Consider the following 22808-nt stretch of genomic DNA (forward strand, 5'->3'; position numbering starts at 1 on the left):
TTTAGTTTGTATTTTTTAACCTTGTTTTAATTGTTTTTATATTGATGTATTGATTGATTGTTGTTACAATTTGTATATTGTATACAACCATGTTACCCACTTTGATCTACCCGGGAAAAGCGGGCTACAAATAAATTATTATTATTTCATTTATGAGTATATTTTACATTATTTGGGGCATTATTGATTATATAATAATCAAACCTGATAAGTAATGTATCTCATGTAAAGGTAAAGTTTAACATTAAAATAAACATAATTTTGATGTACTTCTGAAATTATTAGTTCTGTTGTTTTCCAACAAAATTTTCACTTGAACCACACAAAACTATGTAAATGTAAATAGATTTAGGCTGTGTGTATGATATTGTAATTTAAAGGTATGATTTTAATTTAGCTAGTTGTTTATGTCACTACTATTGCCAGTGATATATAAGAAATATGATTTCTGAGTAACATTAGTATGAAAAACATTACTAAGGTTTGTGGGTGGTCTGATACAGGAGAAGGTAAATGGGAGGTGTCACCATGGGTGAGTTATCGACACCAAGACTAATGATGCCACTGTCCATATCAGCATGGTACCTAAGAATAAGAAATAATGGTTTCCTCAGCATTCTGGCTCAATGTCACATCTAATCTAAGAAATAAAGACAAAATTGAACTGATTGAAATTTTATTCTAGAAAGCTGGATCTCTTTTGTAGCCAAATATTTGTTTCCTATTGAGACAAAATGAGATCTTTATTCAATTCACTCCAAGAAAGTATCTCTTCCTGAGGCTTCATGCCTTGCAGTAAATATCATACTTGATCATTTCTCCCACTTTGGTTCCTGCCAAACGCTCTTTAAATGCCATGTCCATTTCCTGGTTGTTCTCTTGACTAAAAAGTGTCTTCCAGTCACTCACGGTACCTGAAAGCAGACACATATACAGATTTGTACTGTATATATAAATACCATGGATATAAGTATCCAAGATTTTCCATTTCTGATATAGAAGCCACATATTTGCTTTTGCAGGCAAATGTATACAGGAGGTCTGAAATATGACTGGATATAGGTGATAAATAAATGTCTCCTTTTGTAGGCAAGTATCCCAATCACTGCCAGTAAATGGGCAAGTGAAAATGGGTTATAACATCTCTAACATCAGTGAAGAGAAGATTGCAGGATGTTGTATTGCCAATTGCCATGATGTAAAATACATATAATCACCCAACTTTTATCACAGAATTTGTATATCACTTTGCATAGTTGGCTTCCCATTGTTTTCTAGAGAAGTAAAAAAAAGTATTGTGCACAGATCATTCCTTTTTGATGACATTTTATTCTACTTAAAGAGTAGAAGAGACTAGAACATATGGTTAAGTGGCAATTAGAGAAAAGAAGGGAGTCTTAATTGGGGGAGGGTTATAGGTTATGTTATATATGTTGTTACTGTTTATGTTTCCTGTTTTTGTGTATATTTATGTCAAACTCTATGTATGTATGTGTTTATTTTGAAACCTATTAATACATATATATTAAAAGAAAAAGAAAATGACACCTTTACGGAAAAGAACATCACCAAATTCTCCATGGGTTTTTTTAGAATGGTCTTTCATAGTCTTGAAAGTGCTCCTTTCTGCAACACCCTGAATGTCTTCCTCACTTAGGTTCAGTTCAAAGAATTTAGCAATCTTTTTAGCTCCTAAAGCTGTGTTCTGTAAGGAAAAAGCAAAGCAACAGTTCTTATCAATGCACATGACTGGTGACATAGAGCATCCAATGGGATGGCAGTTGGGTGGGAGAAGGGGTGTAATTCAAGTCTCGGTTTGTTTGTTCATGCGAAGGTGTGCATGCATGGAAGAGAGGTGGGGAAAAGCTGAAGAGATGCAGCTTGATACTGCATGGTGTGGTTTGCCCGTGGGTGGTTCGGCCTTCCATTGGAGGGGGCCACATGGACAATGGAGTTTCCAATTGGTATGGGGAAAACCAAGCTCGTCCTGGTTTTTCCTGTCCATCTGCTCAGACTTTAGGGATAGTTAAAGCTTTATATACATTTGGACCCATATATTTGTCTTCCCCCCCCCTTTTTTTTTTTTTTTTTGCAGTCCACAGAAGTCTCCTCTAGCACCACAAGGGTCAAGTGCTTAACATGAAATGATGCTGTCATTTCCCCTCTCTTGCAATTTTATGCTTTCATCTCCTTTCCTGATTCAAAGCTGCAACAAAAGCTACAGAACAGAAGGTACACACAAAAACAAACAAACAAATGTTGTTTTATAGGGGATGTTATTGTTTCAGCAGTTCTCCGGAAAGCTTTTTAAAAATATACATTTTCAGAGTAGACAGTGTCTAAAAACTTAAACTCTATAATTTTAACTATTAATGTAAATTTAAATTTTGCTCATCTCTGAAGCTCACTTTGAGCTCATTACTACCTCTTAGTTTAATTTTCCTCACATGGTTGCAGTGAGGAATCAATGTGGGAAGTCTCATATCTTAACAATATTGATTGTACCTCTTTTAGTTCTTCATATGTTATCAGCATGACATTTTCTTTATCAATGAGGAATCAATGTGGGAAGTCTCATATCTTAACAATATTGATTGTACCTCTTTTAGTTCTTCATATGTTATCAGCATGACATTTTCTTCATCAATGTACTTGTTCCACACACAAAGAAAGTCAATATAGGATCCCCAAGGCACTAGTGGAAATCAGAAATCATGCAACAGTAATCGGAGGCAACTATTAAAAAAAAAGTCTGGTTGATAACTCTGTAATCAAAGTCACTCATTTCTCCCAGCTTCATGCTTCAGCATAGGTTAGACATTCAGGTTACACTTTCCCCCACACTTTAAGGTGGTGTGTGAGAGAAAGAAACAATGGCCTGGGACAGATGGTCCTGAAGCTCCGTGCCACCACCAATACTAGGGTTAGGGACCGTGCACCAACCACATGGTCCCTAACCCTTGCACAGAATGGCGGTTGCCTAATGGGGGCATCCCATCCACATGGGCGCTACCATCTTGGTGTAAGCAACACACAGCATATACATGTTGCTGTGTGTCGCTTACGTCACGAGTGCACCATTGGCGCCATTGGCACACTTGTGACGTTTGCCCGGCAACACAAAAAGAACCCATTTTTTCTGGGTTCCTTTTGGGGCGGGGGGACGCCAGGCAGTTTGGCTGCTGCAACGTCCCTCCACGGGAAAACAGGCCATATCAAGTCTGGCCTTTCACACAGGAATGTACTGGGCCTATGTTATCTCTTGACTATTTTCTGACCAGTTGAAAAAGCTGCCTCAAAAAGAGTCACTTCCTTAATTATTTAGGGCCCATTCCCACTTGCATTTCAACTGGTTTGTGATTTGCACTGACAACGCGTCTCGGATTCGATTTAGACCGATGTGTAGTTCTCACTATGGAAGTGAACTATGTCCTTATTTCATGTCGTTCCCACTAGTGGGAATGAGCCCCAACTTGCCTTTGCTCCACAGCTTTACACGCAGAAAGTAGTGTGTGTCTGTGTGTGTTTGTGTGAGATTAGCCACTGCCACCAGAAGGATTTCCTTAAGATCTCTTGCCCAGGGAGCCAGGAAAAGTCTTGCAGGGATCCAAACTGCTTTGCATCAAAGGTGTGTCTGGTGCTGGCTGCAGGAAGGAAGGAAGGAAGGAGGGAGGGAGGGATAGGGACTCACTTTCATGATGTCCATGGAGTGTCTGGCCCTGGCCCCCAGGCCGCCCTGATGGGGGTCTCTCTCAGCTGCTGGAAATTGAGCCTCCTAAGGCAGAGGAGTGTGGAGGGCTCAGATCACCGGCAGCAGAGGAAGGGGCTTCAGGAGGCTGGGACCGGGATGAACCCACAGGGGGCAGACCAGGGATTTTATAGCTGTCCCGATATTGGGTGATTGCAACTCCTAGCAGCCCCAAACCAGATAATGAATGGTGAGGAATTCTGGGAGATGAAAATCAACAATATTTGGAGAGCATAACAATTTCTACTCTTGCTTGTAGTATAATCCTTTCAATTCTGATATCTGCTGACTACACAAGAGTGAATGAGTGCTTTATCACATTAAAAAAGTAATCCAAGATGCAATGATAGTGCAGCACCTTTCTTTTTTCTCTCACTCTGTGATATCATCATAGCACTGCTTTCTTCCACCAGAGGCAGGTGGGCAGAAAAGTATGGGTTTTAGCAAACAGATTTTTCCAGCATGACAAAAAGGCATGCTTATACAACCATCTCTCTCACAAAGAAGAGAAGGAGAAAAAGAGAAGCAAAATAAAAGGAAGATAGGAACAAAACCATAACCATAAATGGAACGAATGTGCAAAGGTAAAGAAAACTACTGTAATAACCAATGGAGAGAAACAGAAGGAAACAATAAAAAGGAAACAACTCATTTGAGATGCAGTGCTGGAGAGAAGTGCAGAGGATACCATGGACAACCAAAAAGACAAACAAATTGATCCTAGAACAGATCAAGGTGAACTCTCCCTGGAAGCCAAGATGGTGAAACTGAGGCCACATCATGAGAAGGAATAATAATAATAATAATAATAATAATAATAATAATAATAATAGGATTTATTTATATACCGCCCAATCACTGGGAATCCGGGTGGTTTACAACAAAGGGGATAATAGACGGTTCCCTGCCCTCAGGCTTACAATCTAAAAGACACGACACAAAAGGAGAAGGGAATGGTGAGGGGGGGAGGGGATCAGGTCCAGCATTCTTCTCTCCCTCTGAGGCCTGGACCAAGGCAGATGGACTGGAGGGAGGGCTCCTCTTAACCCTGTTGGAGCTGGGCTGCCTGGTCAACTCCCTCTCAGGCCAGAAGATGGAAGTTATGGAGGGAGGATTCTCTTCTTCCAGGCTAGCCCTGATGGAACTGGCTGCCTGGTCAACTCCCTCACAGGCCAGAAGATGACAGTTATGGAGGGAGGAGTCTCTTCTTCCAGACTAGCCCTGATGGAGCTGGGCTGCCTGTATGACTCACTAGATAAAATACTGTAATACTATGGAATGGAGAAGGCAACAGAAAGAGAGGAAGACTGCAAGCCAGACAGAAAGACTCAATCAGGGAGGTCACAGGCCTTCATTTATAGGGTTTAAGCAGAGAAGTGGGGGACAGGAAGTGTTGGAGATACTTCATCCACAGAGTCACCATGTATAGGGTTCGACTCAAGGGCAGTTAACAACAACAACAACAACAACAATGCTTCTGAATAGAACAGAAATGCTTTGAGAACATGTGGAGATGTAAACAGAAAGCTGTTTCTCTATTGCTGTATCTCGACTAACTTTTGTAATGTTATAAGACTCACAGTGACTGGTTTTCTCATATATGTATGTGTATTTTCATTACTTAGAGAACACTGAGGTTCTCTGAAGGGCAGTTGCTGCAGTTTGCCGCAACCTAACTGGTAGCCATTAGCCAGAGGGCCTTCTCATCAGCTGTGGACTGACTAACTAGAAGAGATCCAACAGCTAAAACCGGTGTTGGAATATAAGACACATTTGAACACCCATCTCTTCCAGCAGGTCTATCCAGGCAGTTTTTAATTATGAATTTTAAACATGAATTTTATAGTTAATTATTGTTCTGTGTATTGTAATATAAATATTGCATAGATCTCTTAATATATGTATTTTATGCAGCTTGATATGTGTATTTTATGTAATTATTGTGTTTTAACTATATTGTAACCCACCTCAAGCCGTGAGAAGAAGCAGATAAGAAATAAAATTATTATTATTAAATTGGCATGAGTACACAAACTGAAATCCTACCTTCTCCCTTCATTAAGGCTTCAAAGAATGGTCCAAATGTTTCATATGGTGGGTATGCAGAAAACGTGTTTGAAAAATGGAAAAAAGATGCAGCAACATCTTTTGGATTACGAACCAGCAGCAGGATCTTAAACAAAAAAAGCAAAAATGTGAAAATTATGAATAAAAGAGGATAGTATTGCAGCTCTTAAAATATATTATCATTTATTTAAACAAATTCCTAAGCAGCACATTCTATTACTGCAATCTTATGAACACCTAATTGGAAATAAGCCACATTTAATTCATTATGAGTTACTGGTGAACTACAATGTCTAGCAGCCCTAATAACCCTAGACACAGTGAGGAATACTGGGAGGTGAACTTCAACAACATTTGAAGATAATAACTATCCTCATTCCTGCTTCCACTATAATTCCTTCATTTCTGACATTTCTTGACTGAATAGGAGAGACATAGTGGGAACAACAATGAATATTTTCAAATTATTTAAACCATGTGGATTATTAATGCATAGGACAAGGATGCAAAAATCACACATGAAGTATCTTCACCTACAACAGTGGTTCCCAACCTGTGGGTCGGGACCCCTTTGGGGGTCGAACAACCCTTTCACAGGGGTCACCTAAGACCATCTGAAAACACATATTTGCATATAACAATGAACTATATTAAAGGGTCATGGCATTAGGAAGGTTGTTAACCACTGACCTACAATATGCACTAAGGGATTTTCTATGCAATGCAAATTGGACATAACCATTGTTATAAAGAGTAAGGGGCAGATTCAATCTACTTAGCTATTTTAAAGGGCAGGCCCAACCTATCTATTTAGGAATATCTTGAGATCCCCTAATTTCATTTTAATTGTGTTAGCTAATACAGTAGAAGTATGGAGAAAATAAAATTTCATTTTTTAATTGTCATCAAAATCTCTCAAATACGTACACACACCCCACAGCAATCCCTAGAATGCCTGAGATTCTTTGGAGTTTATCACACAGGAAGAATTTCCCTTAATTTTGAATGAAAAGAAAGTTGAGCCAGAATGCATTCACGTGAATTGACTAGTTCAGCAAATTTACGTGAATTTGAATTGCGTTCAAACTGACTTCACATCGCCCGAAAATAGCTTGCCATTGCCTGAAAGTGCGTGTGATCACCTCTCATGCAATAACGTGAAACCCCATGATGGCGTTCAGACTCACTTCCCATTGCCCGAAATTGCGTGTGGTAGTTTATGACGCAATAACATTAAATCCCATGATTGCGTTCAGATTGCCATTGGATTATACTTCCAATTTCCCTTGTCTGATAAACTCCTTAGTCTTACATTGTTTTTGCATCTTGTCCTAGCTGCTTAATGCTGAATAATAGCTGCTGGGATCCACAATCTAATTTAACAGTTTGGATTAATTCTCTGAATGGCTGACCCATTCATTTTGGAAAAAAATATGTCATGACTTTTTCAAAGAGAGAGATGGTGCATGGAAAGCATATTCATAATTAATTCATTTCCTACACATAAAACACTTGTTTTCTTTTTCTGCAAGACTCTTTGTGTGTGTGTTTTTCCCCCTACAGAATATTTTCCTCACATGCACACTACACAGACCATGCTGTTCTCACACATGTTCTTGACGATAGCAGGCTGTGAATGGTAGCTGACCTAGGAAGCATGTACTGTAGAGGTCAGATACAAGTTGGTTTTATACCAGACCTTATATTTAGAACTGGCATCTTATGTTCTCTCATTTTTGATAGAGAGGAAATCAACAGAATAGTACAATAGATTATATAATAGTAACTTCAAATCTGGTTCCTGATATTTGTAGATTTGAAGTTATTAATCGTGTTGAAAGTGATCATTTCCCATTGTCATTATTATTTAATACTGGGTCATTTCACCCCCCTTGTACTCCCCAAAATTTAAATTTAAATTTAAATCTAAATGGAATTCATATGGGAGAACAGAGAATACGGTGGTCAATTAATTTGGGCATCTCAGTCCGTCAGATGCTGGAGAGTATTACCTTTAAGTCCCTACAATCAGCTATTTTAAATTCCACTTCAGATATTTTACATATTTTCCAAACCATCATTCAAATGCTTAGGCCCAAGTTGGTGAGTAACAAACAATTTAATCCCAACACAGTAGTAACTAACAGATGTTTTGATTTGGAATGTCGAAGTGCTCAGAAAGCACTGATGAAGTGCTCTCGGCAGGCACTTAGAAACAATGACAATATCTCTCCTGACATCTTAGCTTCTATGCGGTCATCCTATAAGGCACTCTTAAAACACAAAAAAGATGAATATATTAGAACACAATGGAAACAACTAGCACAAGCTGTTACAGAAAAGAACGAGAAACAGTTTTGGGATATTACTGTCTCTGGCATGAATAGGATTAGACCGGTTATTGTTGGGCATATCACATCACAACAGTGGTATAGCCATTTTAGTAAACTCTATGGAGCTACAAATGCAGAGCATCACTCTTTTTTTGTTTTAAAAACTACCTATCTGCCTCAATGGCCCCCGGTTTCAGAGTCTGAGATAAAAAAGCTGATTGCAGCTCTGGCATTGAATAAAGCCCCAGGAGAAAATATGATGCCCCCAGAAATATATAAAAACTTTTCTGAATGGTGGGCTCCAATATTGGCTAAGGTGTTTACCCAAATCAATAATACTGGGATAACTCCGGTAGGCTGGAAACAGAGCGTAGTTGTCCCCATATATAAGAAGATAAGCAAGATCCTAATAACTATCGGCCCATAAGCCTTCTGGACGTTGATTCTAAGCTATATAGTAGATATTTATTAAATAGACTGGAGGATTGGGAATTTAATAACCAGATCATTTATCCTGAACAAGCTGGATTCAGGGAAGGCCAGAGTACTATTGACCATTGTCTGACTCTTTATTATTTAGCCCAGAAAGAAATCGAAGGCACTACAAAACATCTATTTGTTGCTTTTATTGATCTAGCAGCAGCTTTTGATTCAATTGACAGAAACTTGTTATGGCATAAACTGGCCAATACTAATATAGATAACCACTTACTGTTTCTGATCAAGGAACTTTATACCAATACAACAGCAAGGATAAGAGTTGGTACCTCTGGTTCACTAACTGATCCTATTCCTACAAATAAAGGAGTTAAACAAGGATGCCTTTTGGCACCAACACTTTTTAATTTATATTTGAATGACATCATCCCAGCACTTTCTGGCCCAGAATTTTTTCCACCTACACTTGGATCAAAAAAGATCTCTATTCTGTTATATGCTGATGACATGGTTTTAATTTCACTTACACGTATAGGTCTGAGAAGGTTACTTTCCAAACTAGAGGCATTTTGTTCCAAGGAAAAGCTTGTTCTCAACTATAATAAAACAAAGGTAATGGTTTTTGGGAAAAGACACTCTGATTTTCGTTGTTCTATTAACGGTCATCAGCTTGAACAATGCTGAGAATTTAAGTATCTCGGCATTTACTTCACAGAAAACCTCTCCTACATAGAAGCTAGTAGAGCAGTAGCTGTGAGATCAATTGGAGCAATCCTTAGATTCTATAACCAGGCAGGGGGTCATCTAGTTGCACCTGCTGTAAAAATATTTCAGAGTAAAGTTATAACGCACATTCTTTATGGTGCTGCTGTGTAGGGTTGGGATGATTCCCAATTGGTCAAACTGGAGGCCATCCAGAATACATTTCTCAGGAAATTGCTCCTACTCCCACCCGGCACGCCTGCAGCCTTGGTCCGGGTTGAGGTTGGCCTCCCTTCCATTAGAGCTCGCATTCATTTTACTTTACTTAATTACTGGAGATCTGTTAAAGATTCTACGGTTAAGGTTTTTCCTAAGTTGTGTTTTCAGTATTTACCAAGCTGCAAAGTCTGGAGCTCAAGACACCAGAGGCTGCTTGAATCATATCCTGCTCTAATTGAAAATTCTTCCAGTTGGAATTCAAGAGAGAAGCTCTGTGAATATATTTTTAACCATGATGTGCATCTGGATAGACTGGCTATTAACAATTCGAAATTTTCCAAATGGTTTAGATTATATAAATTGGACCATCAGATGGCTGTTTACCTAGGGAATCTTACATTTCTAAAGCTTAGACAGGCTTTTACAGCTCTTCGCTTTCAAACAATGCCCTCAGCCATGATTGATGGCAGATATTCACATACACCTAAGGATTCCAGTTTATGTATTTGTGGAGCCCCAGAAATCGAGGATTTGCCTTATTATTATTATTATTATTATTATTATTATTATTATTATCATTATTATTATTATTTTGCTCACTATATACTGGTCCAAGAACTAAATTTATGGGATCTATTCTGTCCAATTTACAGTCTAATACCATTTCCGAAAAGATTTATTATCTCTTGTCTGATATTGATTCCAAGGTAACTTATAAGGTTTCACTGTTTGCCTCAGCAGCAATCAAAATTCGGGCAAGGGTAATAGCAGACATTGCAGTTGATGATCAGGGGGATGACCTTATCTAAACTTTGAAGTTGTTTTTTTTTTTACATTTTAACGATTGTTAGGTGGATGATCTTATCTAAACCTTGAAGTGGTTTTTTAACGTTGTCTTATTTAATTGACTGGAAGCATATTATGTATTAAATTTGGATGTTATTTGATGGAATATTTTATAATTCTAAATTGCTGTCATTGGTTTTATATTTTATCATGCGAATGGCCTTTGGCTTAAGCATTAATAAAGATTGATTGATTGAGAACAGAATTGTCAAATCATTGCAATCCAATGTTTTCTGACCTGTTCCCTCAGTTTCAATTTGTGGACAATTGGTCACTTTTCTCTTCTCATCCCTTTGGTTGGAGCTGTCCCACCAGCCTTTCCGGTGTCCTATTGTGAGTGTTCAGGATTCCTGTACCTTTAATTTAAAGTTTCCTTGCTGAAAATCCTTCCTATTTGACTGCTTACTTATGGATGTTTGTGTTTTATTCATTTTATTGTTGGTGATGTTTATATGATTTCTCTGGGTATTTTTTAATATCAAGAAGTATGGAAATATTTGACATAAACTGAAATATATAAGAAAAGTAGTCACAGTTGATAGATTAAGACACCAGAGAAATGCAGAAAAAGCAGGATATAAATAAATATAATAATAAATAGTAAAAGTAAATCCATCTGATTGAGTGGCTTTACTTTTGTTGGGGCTAATCCTCTGATTATAGCAAATTAAAGAGATTACTCACTTTGGCTTTGTTCTTGAAGACTGACTTTGGAAGCTTATCAGCACGGAGATGAGTAAATATCACTCTCCTGGAAGGATGGGCCTTCATCCTCTTTCAGAGACAAAATAAACAAACATTAAATGGAAAACGAGTAACTTAGAAATAATAGTAATAAAATTTATTCGGTCATTGACCAGTATAAAAACAAATCACACAAGCAACATATCAATATAACAATAACAAATTAAAATATAAACTGATAGTAGACTGTACATGTACGGTATCAAACAGTTCTTTCTACACGGTAATGAAATGGCCATTTGACAGTTGAGGGCGCAGTTTACAAACAATATAACAGAATTTAGCCACCTTAAGGGATACTGTAGAATCATTGTTGTCCAATAGGAGGCGTAAATAAAAGGAGTCAGGTTTGCCTGGGAATTTACACAGTAGTGGGCTAATCAATTGGTGATGAATGTCTCTATAGAATTGACAATAAAGGAAAACATGCTCATTGGTTTCAACAGTGCCCGAGCCACATGGGCAAAAACGGATTTCAAAAGGTGTTTTTTTAAATCTACCTTCCAACATGGCTGTGGGCAACACATTGAAACGTGCCAGAGTTAGAGCCCTTCTGAACTTCGGGAGAGTAACATGGAACAGATATGGAGCTGGGGAGGGGACCAAAACTTGAGCACTGAACATGACATATTTTGAAAGGGAAGCTGAGTCCATATATCTTTCTGCTTCTAGGATTTTTTTAATAGTAGATTTGGCTCTATCAGTGTCAAGCTTTAAAATTTCATTTTTATTGAGACCAAGCTCATTTAATTTCTTAAGGAGGGAAATTTCCCAAGAGGATTTAAAGGAATCCAGGAAAATTAAATTTGTCAGAACTCCAGAAGTTTTATGCAATTTTTGCCAATAGGTGAGTATACTAATCCACAGACTAGATTCTATTTTAATAGTCCCAGCCTCCCTTCTGAGAACAGCGTTCAGAACACAATGGGCAACCTGAAAGATTCTCCTAAGGAACTTAGTTTGCACATGTTCAATTACATTTATGTTACTATATGGTCCCAATTGGGCTCCGTATAGCAATTGAGGACGAACCTTGGCATTAAACAGTTTAATTGCGGCTGGAATGAACTGAGCACCTTTAGTGAAAAAAAATCTTAAAATAACCATTATAGTTCTTTGGGCATTACTAATGACAAGTTCTGAATGGGCTGTTCTCCTACCAGAGGTATGAAATACAATCCCGAGATATTTGAAAGTCTTAACCTGCTCTATATGTTGTCTATCAAGTCTCCATTGTCTCAATTTGGGGCAGTGAGCAAAAGTAAGAATCTTAGTCTTAGAGGAGATAATTGTTAATTTCTCCTCTTTACAAAACAAAGCAAGAGAATTTAGGGCTCTTTTAAGTCCGATGGGGGATAATGAGAGGATGACGACATCATCTGCATAGAGCAATGAGTTGATATGCTTATTAGCCAGCTTTGGAGGATGAAAAGAAAGATTGTTCAAGGCAGAAACAAGGGAATTAATATAAAAATTAAATAAAGTGGGGGCTAGGACACATCCTTGCCTTACACCCGTCTTGACAGGAATAGCCTTAGAAACATGACCTTGGAGACTGCATCTGACCTTAATGTTAGAATTCTCATGAATCTTAATAAGAAGCAAGAGGAGTCGTTTATCTATATTAGTGCACAATAGTTTCTCCCACAATCTAGATCTATTAACTGAATCGAAGGCAGAAAATAATAACAACAATGGAGTTTTGTTTGTGGGTCCTTGTTAATTACTTGCATTATTTATTTATTTTTATTTTAAATTTTATTTTATATTTGGTTTCAGAAGCTCCCAGATAATCCAAAGCACAATGCAGGAAGATATTTTTGCTGTAGCTCAAGATGTTGGGCCTTGGCTCCTGAAAAATCTAGCCCTTGATGAATCATGAATCATAGAATCACAGATCCCACTGCATTTAGAAGAGGTGCTCTCTTGAGTGACAAAAGGCATCTGTATATCACAGCATGTTACAGTCCACAACTGTGCTTCTTGCATTTAGTTTACTTTGGTTTGTGATTAGAAAATGTTGTGAAAGGGAAAATGTGTTAATTGCAGAAAATACATATTCCCCTTTGTAGTGACTTTGCAGCTGACAGGCATATGCAGATATAACAGAAATATAGAAACTATTCACAAATGTTATAGCTTGTCACAGGGGGGGAATGAACTACCTGGTATGTGGATGATTCAGCTGCATTATGCTAAACTCTTATTCTATTTCTCTTCTTCCTTTTCTTTCTAAGGTTTTGGAATGAGTTGTCTTGATGCTAACTCTATCTTAGACCATTTTCAATCTGTTTTTGCCCACAGCATTGTACCAAAATGGCTTTCACAAAGATCGCGAATGATCTTTTGTGAGCCAAGGCAAATGGCCTTTATTCTATTCCCATCCTTCTTGAGCTGTCTGCGATCACGGTCTCCTAGTTGACATACTTTCCGACCTCAGGTTCTCTGACTCTGTTTTCAATTGGTTTAAATCTTATCTGTCAGACAGTTCTTTTGCAGTGGTCATGGGTAGTCAGGCTTCATCTCCTGTTCTGCTGTCTGTTGGCGTTCCACAGGGTTCTCTTTTCGGTCCCTTGTTGTTTTCTCGTTATACCCTGCAATCTTATTAGCTCCTTTGACCTTGATTATCATCTATACGCTGATGACACTCAACTGTATCTTTCAATCCCTGAACTCTCTTCACTTGTTGAACTGCAAGTTTCATCTTGCCTCACTGCTATCTCTGACTGGATGCTTCATTGCTGTTTGAAGCTCAATACAACCAAGTCTGAACTACATGCTTTTCCACCAAAGCCAACTGTGCAATGCTCCTTTTCTATCTTAGTCAATGGTATCTCTATTCAACCAGTGCAAAAAGCCCATAGTCTTGGTTTTATCTTTGATTCATCCTTGTCATGTATCCCTCAGATTCAGGCTACAGCCAAGGCATGCAGATTCTTTCTTTTTAATATTGCAAAAATCAGACCATTTCTTTTGGCATCTACTGCCAAGATTCTGGTCCATGCTCTAGTGGTTTCACAATTGGATTATTGTAATATTCTTTTGATGGGACTTTCTCTTTCCCACCTTCATCCTTTAATCTCTGTTTAACATTCAGCTGCACATATAATTGTTTCTGCACACAGTTTCGATCAGATCTCTCCTCTACTGTCATCCCTCCACTGGCCCCCTCTCCCTTTCCATATTCGCTACAAATTTCTGTTAGTGAATTTCAAAGCTCTGCATGATTTGTCCCCTCCCTAACTGCCAGAATTGGCATCTCCTTACCTTCCTAACCATGCCCTATGGTCTAGTAACCAAGGACTATTGTACCAGACAATGATCTCTGCTTCTTCAGCTCGGATCCACCCCTTTTCACTCACTGACCTCTATTTGTGGAACACTCTTCCTGCACAAACCATGGTCCATTATTTCATTAACAAGTTTCAAAGCCGAATTGAAGACAATCCTGTTTAGGGAAACGTTCCCAGGCATTACATGATTGTTAGCCCATGATATTTTAAACTGTGTTGTTTATTTTATTGCTTCTAATTTAATATATGTATTAATCTCCATTGTTCTTTGTAGAATGTACACCACTGCAAGGTCTTTATTTTACTTTATTTTATTTTAATTTATTGTATGTTCAACACTGTGTAAACTCACAGTGCAATAATAATAATAATAATAATAATAATAATAATAATAATAATAATAGAGTTTTCTGAAAGGATCTAAGAGAAAAATATAAAATCCCCACCCAGACAGAGAGAGCTGGGCTTTTCCTCATCAGCAGTGAATAGGCCCATCTATGAAACAGTCTGACATTAAGAGAGTCACAGCACTGAGTCACTGAAGCCCCCACAATAGGAGAGAAAGAACTTTGGCTTGTGTAGTTCATTAGCTCTAGCTATCAAATGTCATATAATCATCAAAAACTTTTTACACCAGAATCTGACTCAAGGTTTGGCTATCTATGATACTACAGCAATTGATAGATCAGGCCCTCAAATTAATTCATTATTATAATCTAGGAGATTATCAGACCAACCCCTTTCTTGCTGCTCTCATGTCAGCAAAATAAAAAGGCAACATAGCAATTTAACAGCAGCCATCACCACATTCTCTTTCATTCACACGACCGGGGCTGCTGCCCCCATTGTATTCTCTGACTGTCCTTTCACTTAACTTCACTCTCCCTCCCTTGTGCTTTACCCAGCATGCCTAAAGTGTTTGTTTTTTCAACATTTTTCATGTAATTCCAGAACTCTGCAGTTCTGATTTAAGATTTTTTAAAGATTTTTGTAAAACTTCAGAGGCTACAGAGCTCTGGAATTATGTGAAAAACTGAGAAAAAAATAAATTAAAAAATAGTGAGGGGAGGAGGGAAAGGGGGAGGATGGGACACTGACACCATGCGACTGACAATCACACAAGTGCCCCAGAATGGTTTTTTGCACCCAGGGCATTGTGCAGTTACCATTTCATTCATGAATTTCCTCTGTGAATGAAAAGAGATGGGCAGTGGATGGGGTAGCTATGGGTTGGAGGCGGCATTGTATCATCACCATCACCATAGCTGAAGCCACTTCCTTCCCATGGGAATCTCATTTTAAAAGCTGTTCGTGATAATCTTGCTAATTTGACATTTAGGATCCTTATGAAATAATACCAACAGCTGTGAGTGGGGTAGGTGGTGATGTCTGCTCTCTCAACATGCAGAATGTTGGTGTACCCACAATGACTCAATAACTGTCAGCCATGCTTTATTATTGACCTGATAACCTGGAAGAAATGACAGCTAATAAGGCAGTAGAATAATGTATGTTTAAAATGAGAAAAGTTACAAGCATATAAAGTTATAAAGCTTCCTTATTCAGCACTGGCACTGGTGGACATTACCTGGCGGTGGAGAGGGAGGGATTAAAGAGCATGGAGAACTACAAGAGTGAGTAAAATCATCCATTAACAATTAGGTCTGGACAATTCTTCAGGTTTCTGTACACATTGCAAGTGATCACCTTATACTTTTCAAGATCTCCAATTTCCAAAAAGGGAAATTCTGCCAGTAGTAGCTCCTCATTCAGCTTGTGAGGTTCATGTTTCTTTGCAGAAGTTATTACTAAATCTGTAACAATCTGACCAACCCAGTTAGTACCTGGAAAAGAGTCAAAGAGCTAGAAATAATTTTCCCCCCACAACTGGTAGCCCATTGGCAAAGTTATGAAGCAAAGATAACAAGAGATAATTTAACTCAGACATATGTTTTGCTCAAATCAATCAACTTCATAGGCATAACATTCATAGCAAATTAGGGGATCGTTCCCACTATCAAAAGCTCTGAATCCTGATTTGATTTATATGCCCCTAGTCCCCAGTGGAAATTAATTCTGATCCTCCTTTGATAGATTCCAGTGGGGAAAATGTGGGGCAAATGCCAAAAGCCCGGGGTATTTTGGTAGCTGTTTTTTAGTGGTTCTTTTGCTAAGAATCGATCCTGGCCTGCGTCCAACAAATAGGAACACCAGATCGGGATCGATTCTTTCAGAGAGGAGAGGCAAATGGCAGAGGTGTGTGTGTCATCCATCCCCAGAGATTTCACACACACACCCAGTGCTGTCGTTTTGGGTCCTTTTTTAAAAAATAAAATAAAATAAATCGGAAAACTGATAGATTGGCAAAGCATCTACTTGCAAAGGCAAGTAGCTGCTAGGCCATTCTACCAATTTTGCAATTAGTTTTGCTTTAAGAAAAAAAAGGATCCCCCATCCTACTACTTCTCCTCCCAGCTCCCTTCCTTCCTACTTTCCTTCCCTCTTTCCTGCCGGGTCTCTGGGCCTCCACTGCTTCTCCCAGGGCTGGTGGGGCCTCTGGCACTGCTTGGAGGCCTCTGCTGCTTCCCTGGTGTAGGCAGGGCTTCCGGTGCTCCTGCTGCAACAGCCAGCATTGGGCAAACGGCGGTGGTGCGACAGCAGTGTCAGAGGTCCCGGCAGGAAAGAACACAGGAAGGTAGGAAGGAAGGAAAGAAGGTGGAGAGGGGGAAGGAACGAAGGAAGAAATGAAAGGAGGAGAAGGGAGGGATGAAAGAGATAAAAGGAAGAGAGAAAGAGGTTCCCGTCGGGACCTTCCGAAAGGATCTGCCGGGGGTGGGGTGGGCTACATGAAGGGCATCTCCATTTTCCCAGCTCCAATGGGAACAACATGTGTACCAACAAAATAAATCGATTCCAAACAGGCTCCCTTTTCATAGTGGCACTCTATTAACTGTGCAAGCATGGTCTCTTATGAAATGGGCTGGAATCTTGGCCAGTTACTCAATAAAATAAGATGCTAGGTGACTTCACACAATGAAGTTCATTCTTTCATAAAATTTCATGTCATGAGTTTAGCTATGGGAAAACGGGGAGCAAGGGAAAATGAGAATATTGCCCCGAAATAAAAATTCTGTTTCTCTAAATGATTTTTTTTCTTCACTCTCCAAATCTCTACAGCATTACTCTAACTTAAAACTTCTTTGGGCATTCAGAAAAACATTTCAGGCATCCAAATAAAAGGGACAGGGAGAGTGACCAAAGTAATGTGAACAAAGTTAGTTCTAGGGGTTGTTCTCACTGGCGATTTACAACGATTTAAAATACACCAGTTTCGGTAAAACTGATTCAAAATAACCCTGGTCTTATCCCGCGTTCCGAATCGCTTTTTTTTCTTCGTTCTCATTTACCAACTGATTCACTTTAAGTGATCCGCTTTCGTTCCTATTCAAATAAAACGGTGTATATATAAACCGGTTTTAGCCTTATTTCGTTCCCACTCACCATTTTGGGGCTGTCAATCAAAGCAACGTCATCATAACGTCACTTTTAAATTTCATGGTTTTTTTATAAAAGAGCCAATGAGGAGGCGCTAAAGTGCCTATGAGTCCTGTAATTATTCATGGGGAAGGATGGTTGAGGGAGAGAGAAACTGCCTCCCCAAAGCACTTCTGCTAGGCTGCTGGCTTGGAAGACAGATCCCAGAAGAGAGGCTGGGGGAGGCTGCTGGCAAAGCGAATTTGGGGAACCCAAGCTGTTTCCAGAGGAACTATGGGATGGGTTTTGCAGGACATATCCCCACTTCATGGCTCCCAAGACAGCCAGGGATTCCTCCAGAGAGCCCAGAGATCAATGGGGGAGGCTGCAGGCAAGGCGAATTTGGGGAACCCAAGCTGTTTCCAGAGGAACTATGGGATGGGTTTTGCAGGACATATCCCCGCTTCATGGCTCCCAAGACAGCCAGGGATCACTCCAAAGAGCCCAGAGATCAATGGGGGAGGCTGCAGGCAAAGCGAATTTGGGGAACCCAAGCTGTTTCCAGAGGAACTATGGGATGGGTTTTGCAGGACATATCCCCGCTTCATGGCTCCCAAGACAGCCCAGGGAGGGAGCACTCTTCCCAAAGATTCTCTTACCAGGGTTGGAAAATGGGATCAAGGAGGAGAAGGCAGATTCCGTTTGGGAAAGAGTGATGGAAAGGCTTTATTTCCCCCGAGATTTCTGTGCATCCAGCCTCTCCTCCGTTACAAATGGTGTTCAATGATACACACACACACACACACACACATATCCAGGGTTTCCTGTATCTCCCCAGATTGGGAAAGAGAGATGGAAAGGCTCTATTTCCCCAGAGATTGCTGTGCATCCTCCCTCTCCTCCATTACAAATGGTGTTCAGTGATACACACACACACACACACACACACACACACACACACACACACACACACATATCCAGGGTTTCCTGTGTCTCCCCAGATTGGGAAAGAGAGATGGAAAGGCTCTATTTCCCCAGAGATTGCTGTGCATCCTCCTTCTCCTCCATTACAAATGGGCTCTCCCCACACAGAGGGGAGGTTGCAATCCACCGAGGGAAGCCTTTAAAGAGTCCTTTGGCAGATGTAGGCGCTTGAGCAGCCGGGACTTCAGGCTCTTAAAGCGCTGAAGAGATTAAGCGCCTGTAAACCATTAAAATAAAAATAAAAATCCTTATCTCTTATTGAAAGACCACAGCGGACAAAGGGGTGAGGGAAGCAAAGATGGCGATGGCCACGACGGATGGGGACAGAAAGCGCGACTCCCTCAAGCCAGCCCATTGCGCTCCGCTCCTCCCATCCAGCTAACCCGATTTCTGAGGCTAATCATTCCTATTTAAATAACCCGATTCCTATCTCGGATCAAGGAAAAAATGTAGGTTCGACCCTTCTATTGTTTTAACACGGGTTATACGCCTTTAACACGGATTAAATTAAAATCCGATTGACGATTCGAATTTTAGTGGGAACGATTGCAGGTTGCTCTAGAACTGTTCTAGAGTTAATTCGGTTTCTAATAGGAACGCTGTATCTTGGATTCGATTTATAGCACGGAGTATAAGCCAGTGAGAACCAGCCCCTAGACATGAACAACTTTCAATGTATCGCTCTCAGCAGTGCTAGAAATTTGGGGACTGAAGGAAAATTTCATTAGAGAGACAGAATTCTTATGCAGGGCTATGCCCTCATTTTGCCACCCCTGTAGCTACATCCCTGAGTCTAGATACACATAGAATCCAGAGAAGGATCAGGGGAGAAAGAAAGCAAAGTTAGCAACAAGAGCAACAGCTACAAACCATTCTTTGCAATTACTCAAGACTGGAGGGGTGGGGGGAAATCAGTAAAAACAGGAGACAACCGGGGGTATTTTACTCTGTAGGTATAATAGGTCACTTATTGGAGACTATTTGTCTTCCTCCTGTCTTATCTCCACACAGAGATTGAGAAAGAGAGGGGGGAGTTTAAAACAGATTAACATCTCAGTTCTTATCTGCTTTCTATGCTTCTTTCTTTTTGCTTCTATGTGCCTTCAAGTCATTCCTGACTTATGGGAAACGTACCATTGGGGTTTTCAGGGCTCAGAGGGTTTGCCCCATCCAAAGTCACCCAGTGAATGTGGCCAAGTGGGGAATTGAACCCTGACCTTCAGACTCATGGCCCATGCTCAAACCACTACACCATGCTGGCTCTTCCTAGGAGTCTTACCTGTTCTTTATTTATTTATTAAGTGGCCAGCTTCAGTGGGTCTGGTGATGAATTTTACAATTACACACTGTACCCAATAGGGGTGCTGGGGTTAATCAGGTAAAAAACACAGCATTGCTCCACTGACATTGCTCATTGGGAAGGTGGGACTGCAGATTTCTGGACATTGGAACATAGGTTGCTGTGGCAAGGTTAGTAGGAGATAATCAGTGTCAAAGCTCCCCCACCCAATTTCACAAGTCAAAAGTGCCGTAACTGAAAAGAGCATTGTCCACATGAGGGAAAAAAATTTCTGGAAAGGGCATAACTGAAAATGATAGCCAGGTTTGTACCTTCACCCACAGGATTAACTTGGATATATACAAGGTGACCATATGTCATAAACACAAAGGAGGACAAGGCATCACAAAATGTAGGACATTTTAGCAGTATGTTATCAAAACTGTGCAGTATAAAGAGAGAGAGAGAACAGTAATCCAACTGCCAGATATTTAAAAGATGAGACTTTGTTAATCTAGCAAGCATTAATTTTCTTTTTTCTTCTTCAAATAACTGCAATTACATTTACTACCTTCTATTCAAGACAAACTTTTTCTTTTCTATATATTTTTTATTTGTCTCCCCTATTCTCAGATTCCAGCCAGTTGTATCATTTAGTAACTCTTCTCAAAATAGTTCCAATTCAAGTTTATCATGGGATGCTATATCTATCTATCTATTTATCTATCTATGTTCAAAGAAACAAAACTCACCAGTTTTGCAATATGCGGCTAAAATGACATCATCACTCCTTGCTTCAAAAGACTCTAGAGCTTTGAAGAGCTGTGAGCTACAAAGAGTTGTAGGGTATACAACACCATCATAAGTAAATAGTTTTTCTTCTCGAGTCATCTTCTTACCATCTTCGATCGCTTTTTCCAGTATCTCAATAAATTTCTTTCTAATATATGGCATTTTTAAAACAGTTCTTCTTTCTCTTTTCTGGAAGTGGAATGACTCTGTGAACAAAACAGATGTAGTTCAGCTTCTAAAATTATTTATTTATTTATTTATTTATTTATTTATTTAACAAACTGAATTTTTAAAAAATATATTTTATTGTGTTTATGACATGACTATGTTTTTAAATTGTATGCCATTTTGTAAGATTTGTTTTGCTAAGTTGTCTTTTCAAAAATGGTTGTTTTTTGAGCCTTCAGGTCATTTCCAGCTATCGCCACCCCAAGGCAAACCTATCAGGGAATTATTTTGGCAAGATTTCTTCAGAGCGGGTTTGCCTTTATCCTCCTCTGAGGCTGAGAGAATGTGACCCAGGTCACCCAGTGTATATCCATGGCCAAGCAGAGATTCGAACTCTAGAGTCATAGTCCAATATTCAAACTACTACACCACACTGGCTCTTTTCAAAAATACTTTATTTAATTAATAATATAAAATACTTACCCATTCCCTTCCCAGGCAAAGCCCTATCACAACAACTTGTAAAATGGCATTCAAAATAGCAAACTAGTTACTAAAACACAACCAAACCTTTCTAATTAGAAATGATAAAATACCATAGCATCTATTTTAAACTAGTTACATTTTAACTCATAGCCTGTGTATTAAAGTGAGATTGGAAGAAATAATGTTAAAAAATAAATGTTTAAATTATTTTTGAAAACTACAAGGGCAGGGCTTTGTATACAAGGGCTTTGGAGAGAGAATCTTATAGATAACACTGCTTGAATGTGATATGAAGTCTCTTTTTCATTATTTGCAAGGTTTTTTTAAATCTTTCTCCTACTTCCAATTATTCCATCCCTCTTTTTCTCTGAATATTATGATTTTGCTTAAAGACACATCTGAATAACATTCCAAAGGTGGACACAAATTTTGTATCCAATCCAATGAAGCCCTTAGATGCACCTCTATTGCTTTCCCTCTGTTTTGGTTCCAAAACACAATGCAGAAATAATCCAGTTTGTGACTGCTTTAACTACCTGGGCTCAGTGCTAGGGAATTCTGGGAACTGTAATTTTGTGAGATATTTAGCATTCTCTGTCAAAAAGCTCTAGTGCCACAACAAACTACAATTCCCAGAATTTCCTAGCACTCAACCAAGGCAGTTAAAATAGTTTCATACTGGATAATTTCTGCAGTGTGTTTTGGACCTTAGACTCCAAATCTCTGATCTTTTCTTTTCTATGTATTTCTCAATTGCTTGGAACTCAGATGTTAGTTTTTGCAATATATTTGCATTTATCAGGATAGAAATCCAAAGTACAGTTTCATTCAACTTGACATAGAACATCACTATTTTTGTTACATATCAAATCCAAAAGAGGTTCATATAGCTTTCCTTACCAGCCCTGGTCCTACCTGGCACGGTGGCACCTTAGTAGCTGAACCAGCTGCACCAGGCTCCAGGGACCCAAAGAGGAATGCTTCACCTTTCATATAGGCTCGGGCCAATCAGTCTCATTGGCCAGCCTCTCTCTCCTCCCCTCCCATATTTAATGCTGCGTTTCCTGCCCCTCACCAGGTTTTTCTCTTTCTTTCTCCTGTTTCTAGTTTTTCCACTCATATGTCAAGAGATATGGAAAAAGAAGGCACAAAAGACTGCAGCAACTATCGCCAGGTACAGACGGGCAGTTTTCAGTGTCCTCACTGCAAACTAGGACTAGATGAGGCTGGGTATT

At 39.3% G+C, this 22808-nt stretch overlaps 1 protein-coding gene across 1 annotated transcript; it reads right to left on the minus strand.

The window, feature by feature from the left end:
* Positions 1-659: 659 nt before the first annotated feature.
* On the minus strand, positions 660-22537 carry LOC149310909 (sulfotransferase 6B1-like). The gene is made up of 8 exons (XM_089529991.1): positions 22474-22537; positions 20880-21125; positions 16098-16234; positions 11038-11127; positions 5795-5921; positions 2601-2695; positions 1549-1705; positions 660-914 (listed from the first exon to the last, which is right to left on the minus strand). Exons 2-8 carry the CDS (start codon positions 21079-21081, stop codon positions 784-786), a joined length of 939 nt encoding a protein of 312 aa, XP_089386117.1. The 5' UTR covers positions 21082-21125; positions 22474-22537; the 3' UTR covers positions 660-783.
* Between the last annotated feature and the right edge of the window lie 271 nt (positions 22538-22808).

The sequence above is a fragment of the Sceloporus occidentalis genome, unplaced genomic scaffold (assembly GCF_023333645.1).
Source record: "Sceloporus occidentalis isolate IW3139 unplaced genomic scaffold, rSceOcc1.0.p SCAF_6, whole genome shotgun sequence".
NCBI classification, from domain to species: Eukaryota; Metazoa; Chordata; class Lepidosauria; order Squamata; family Phrynosomatidae; genus Sceloporus; species Sceloporus occidentalis.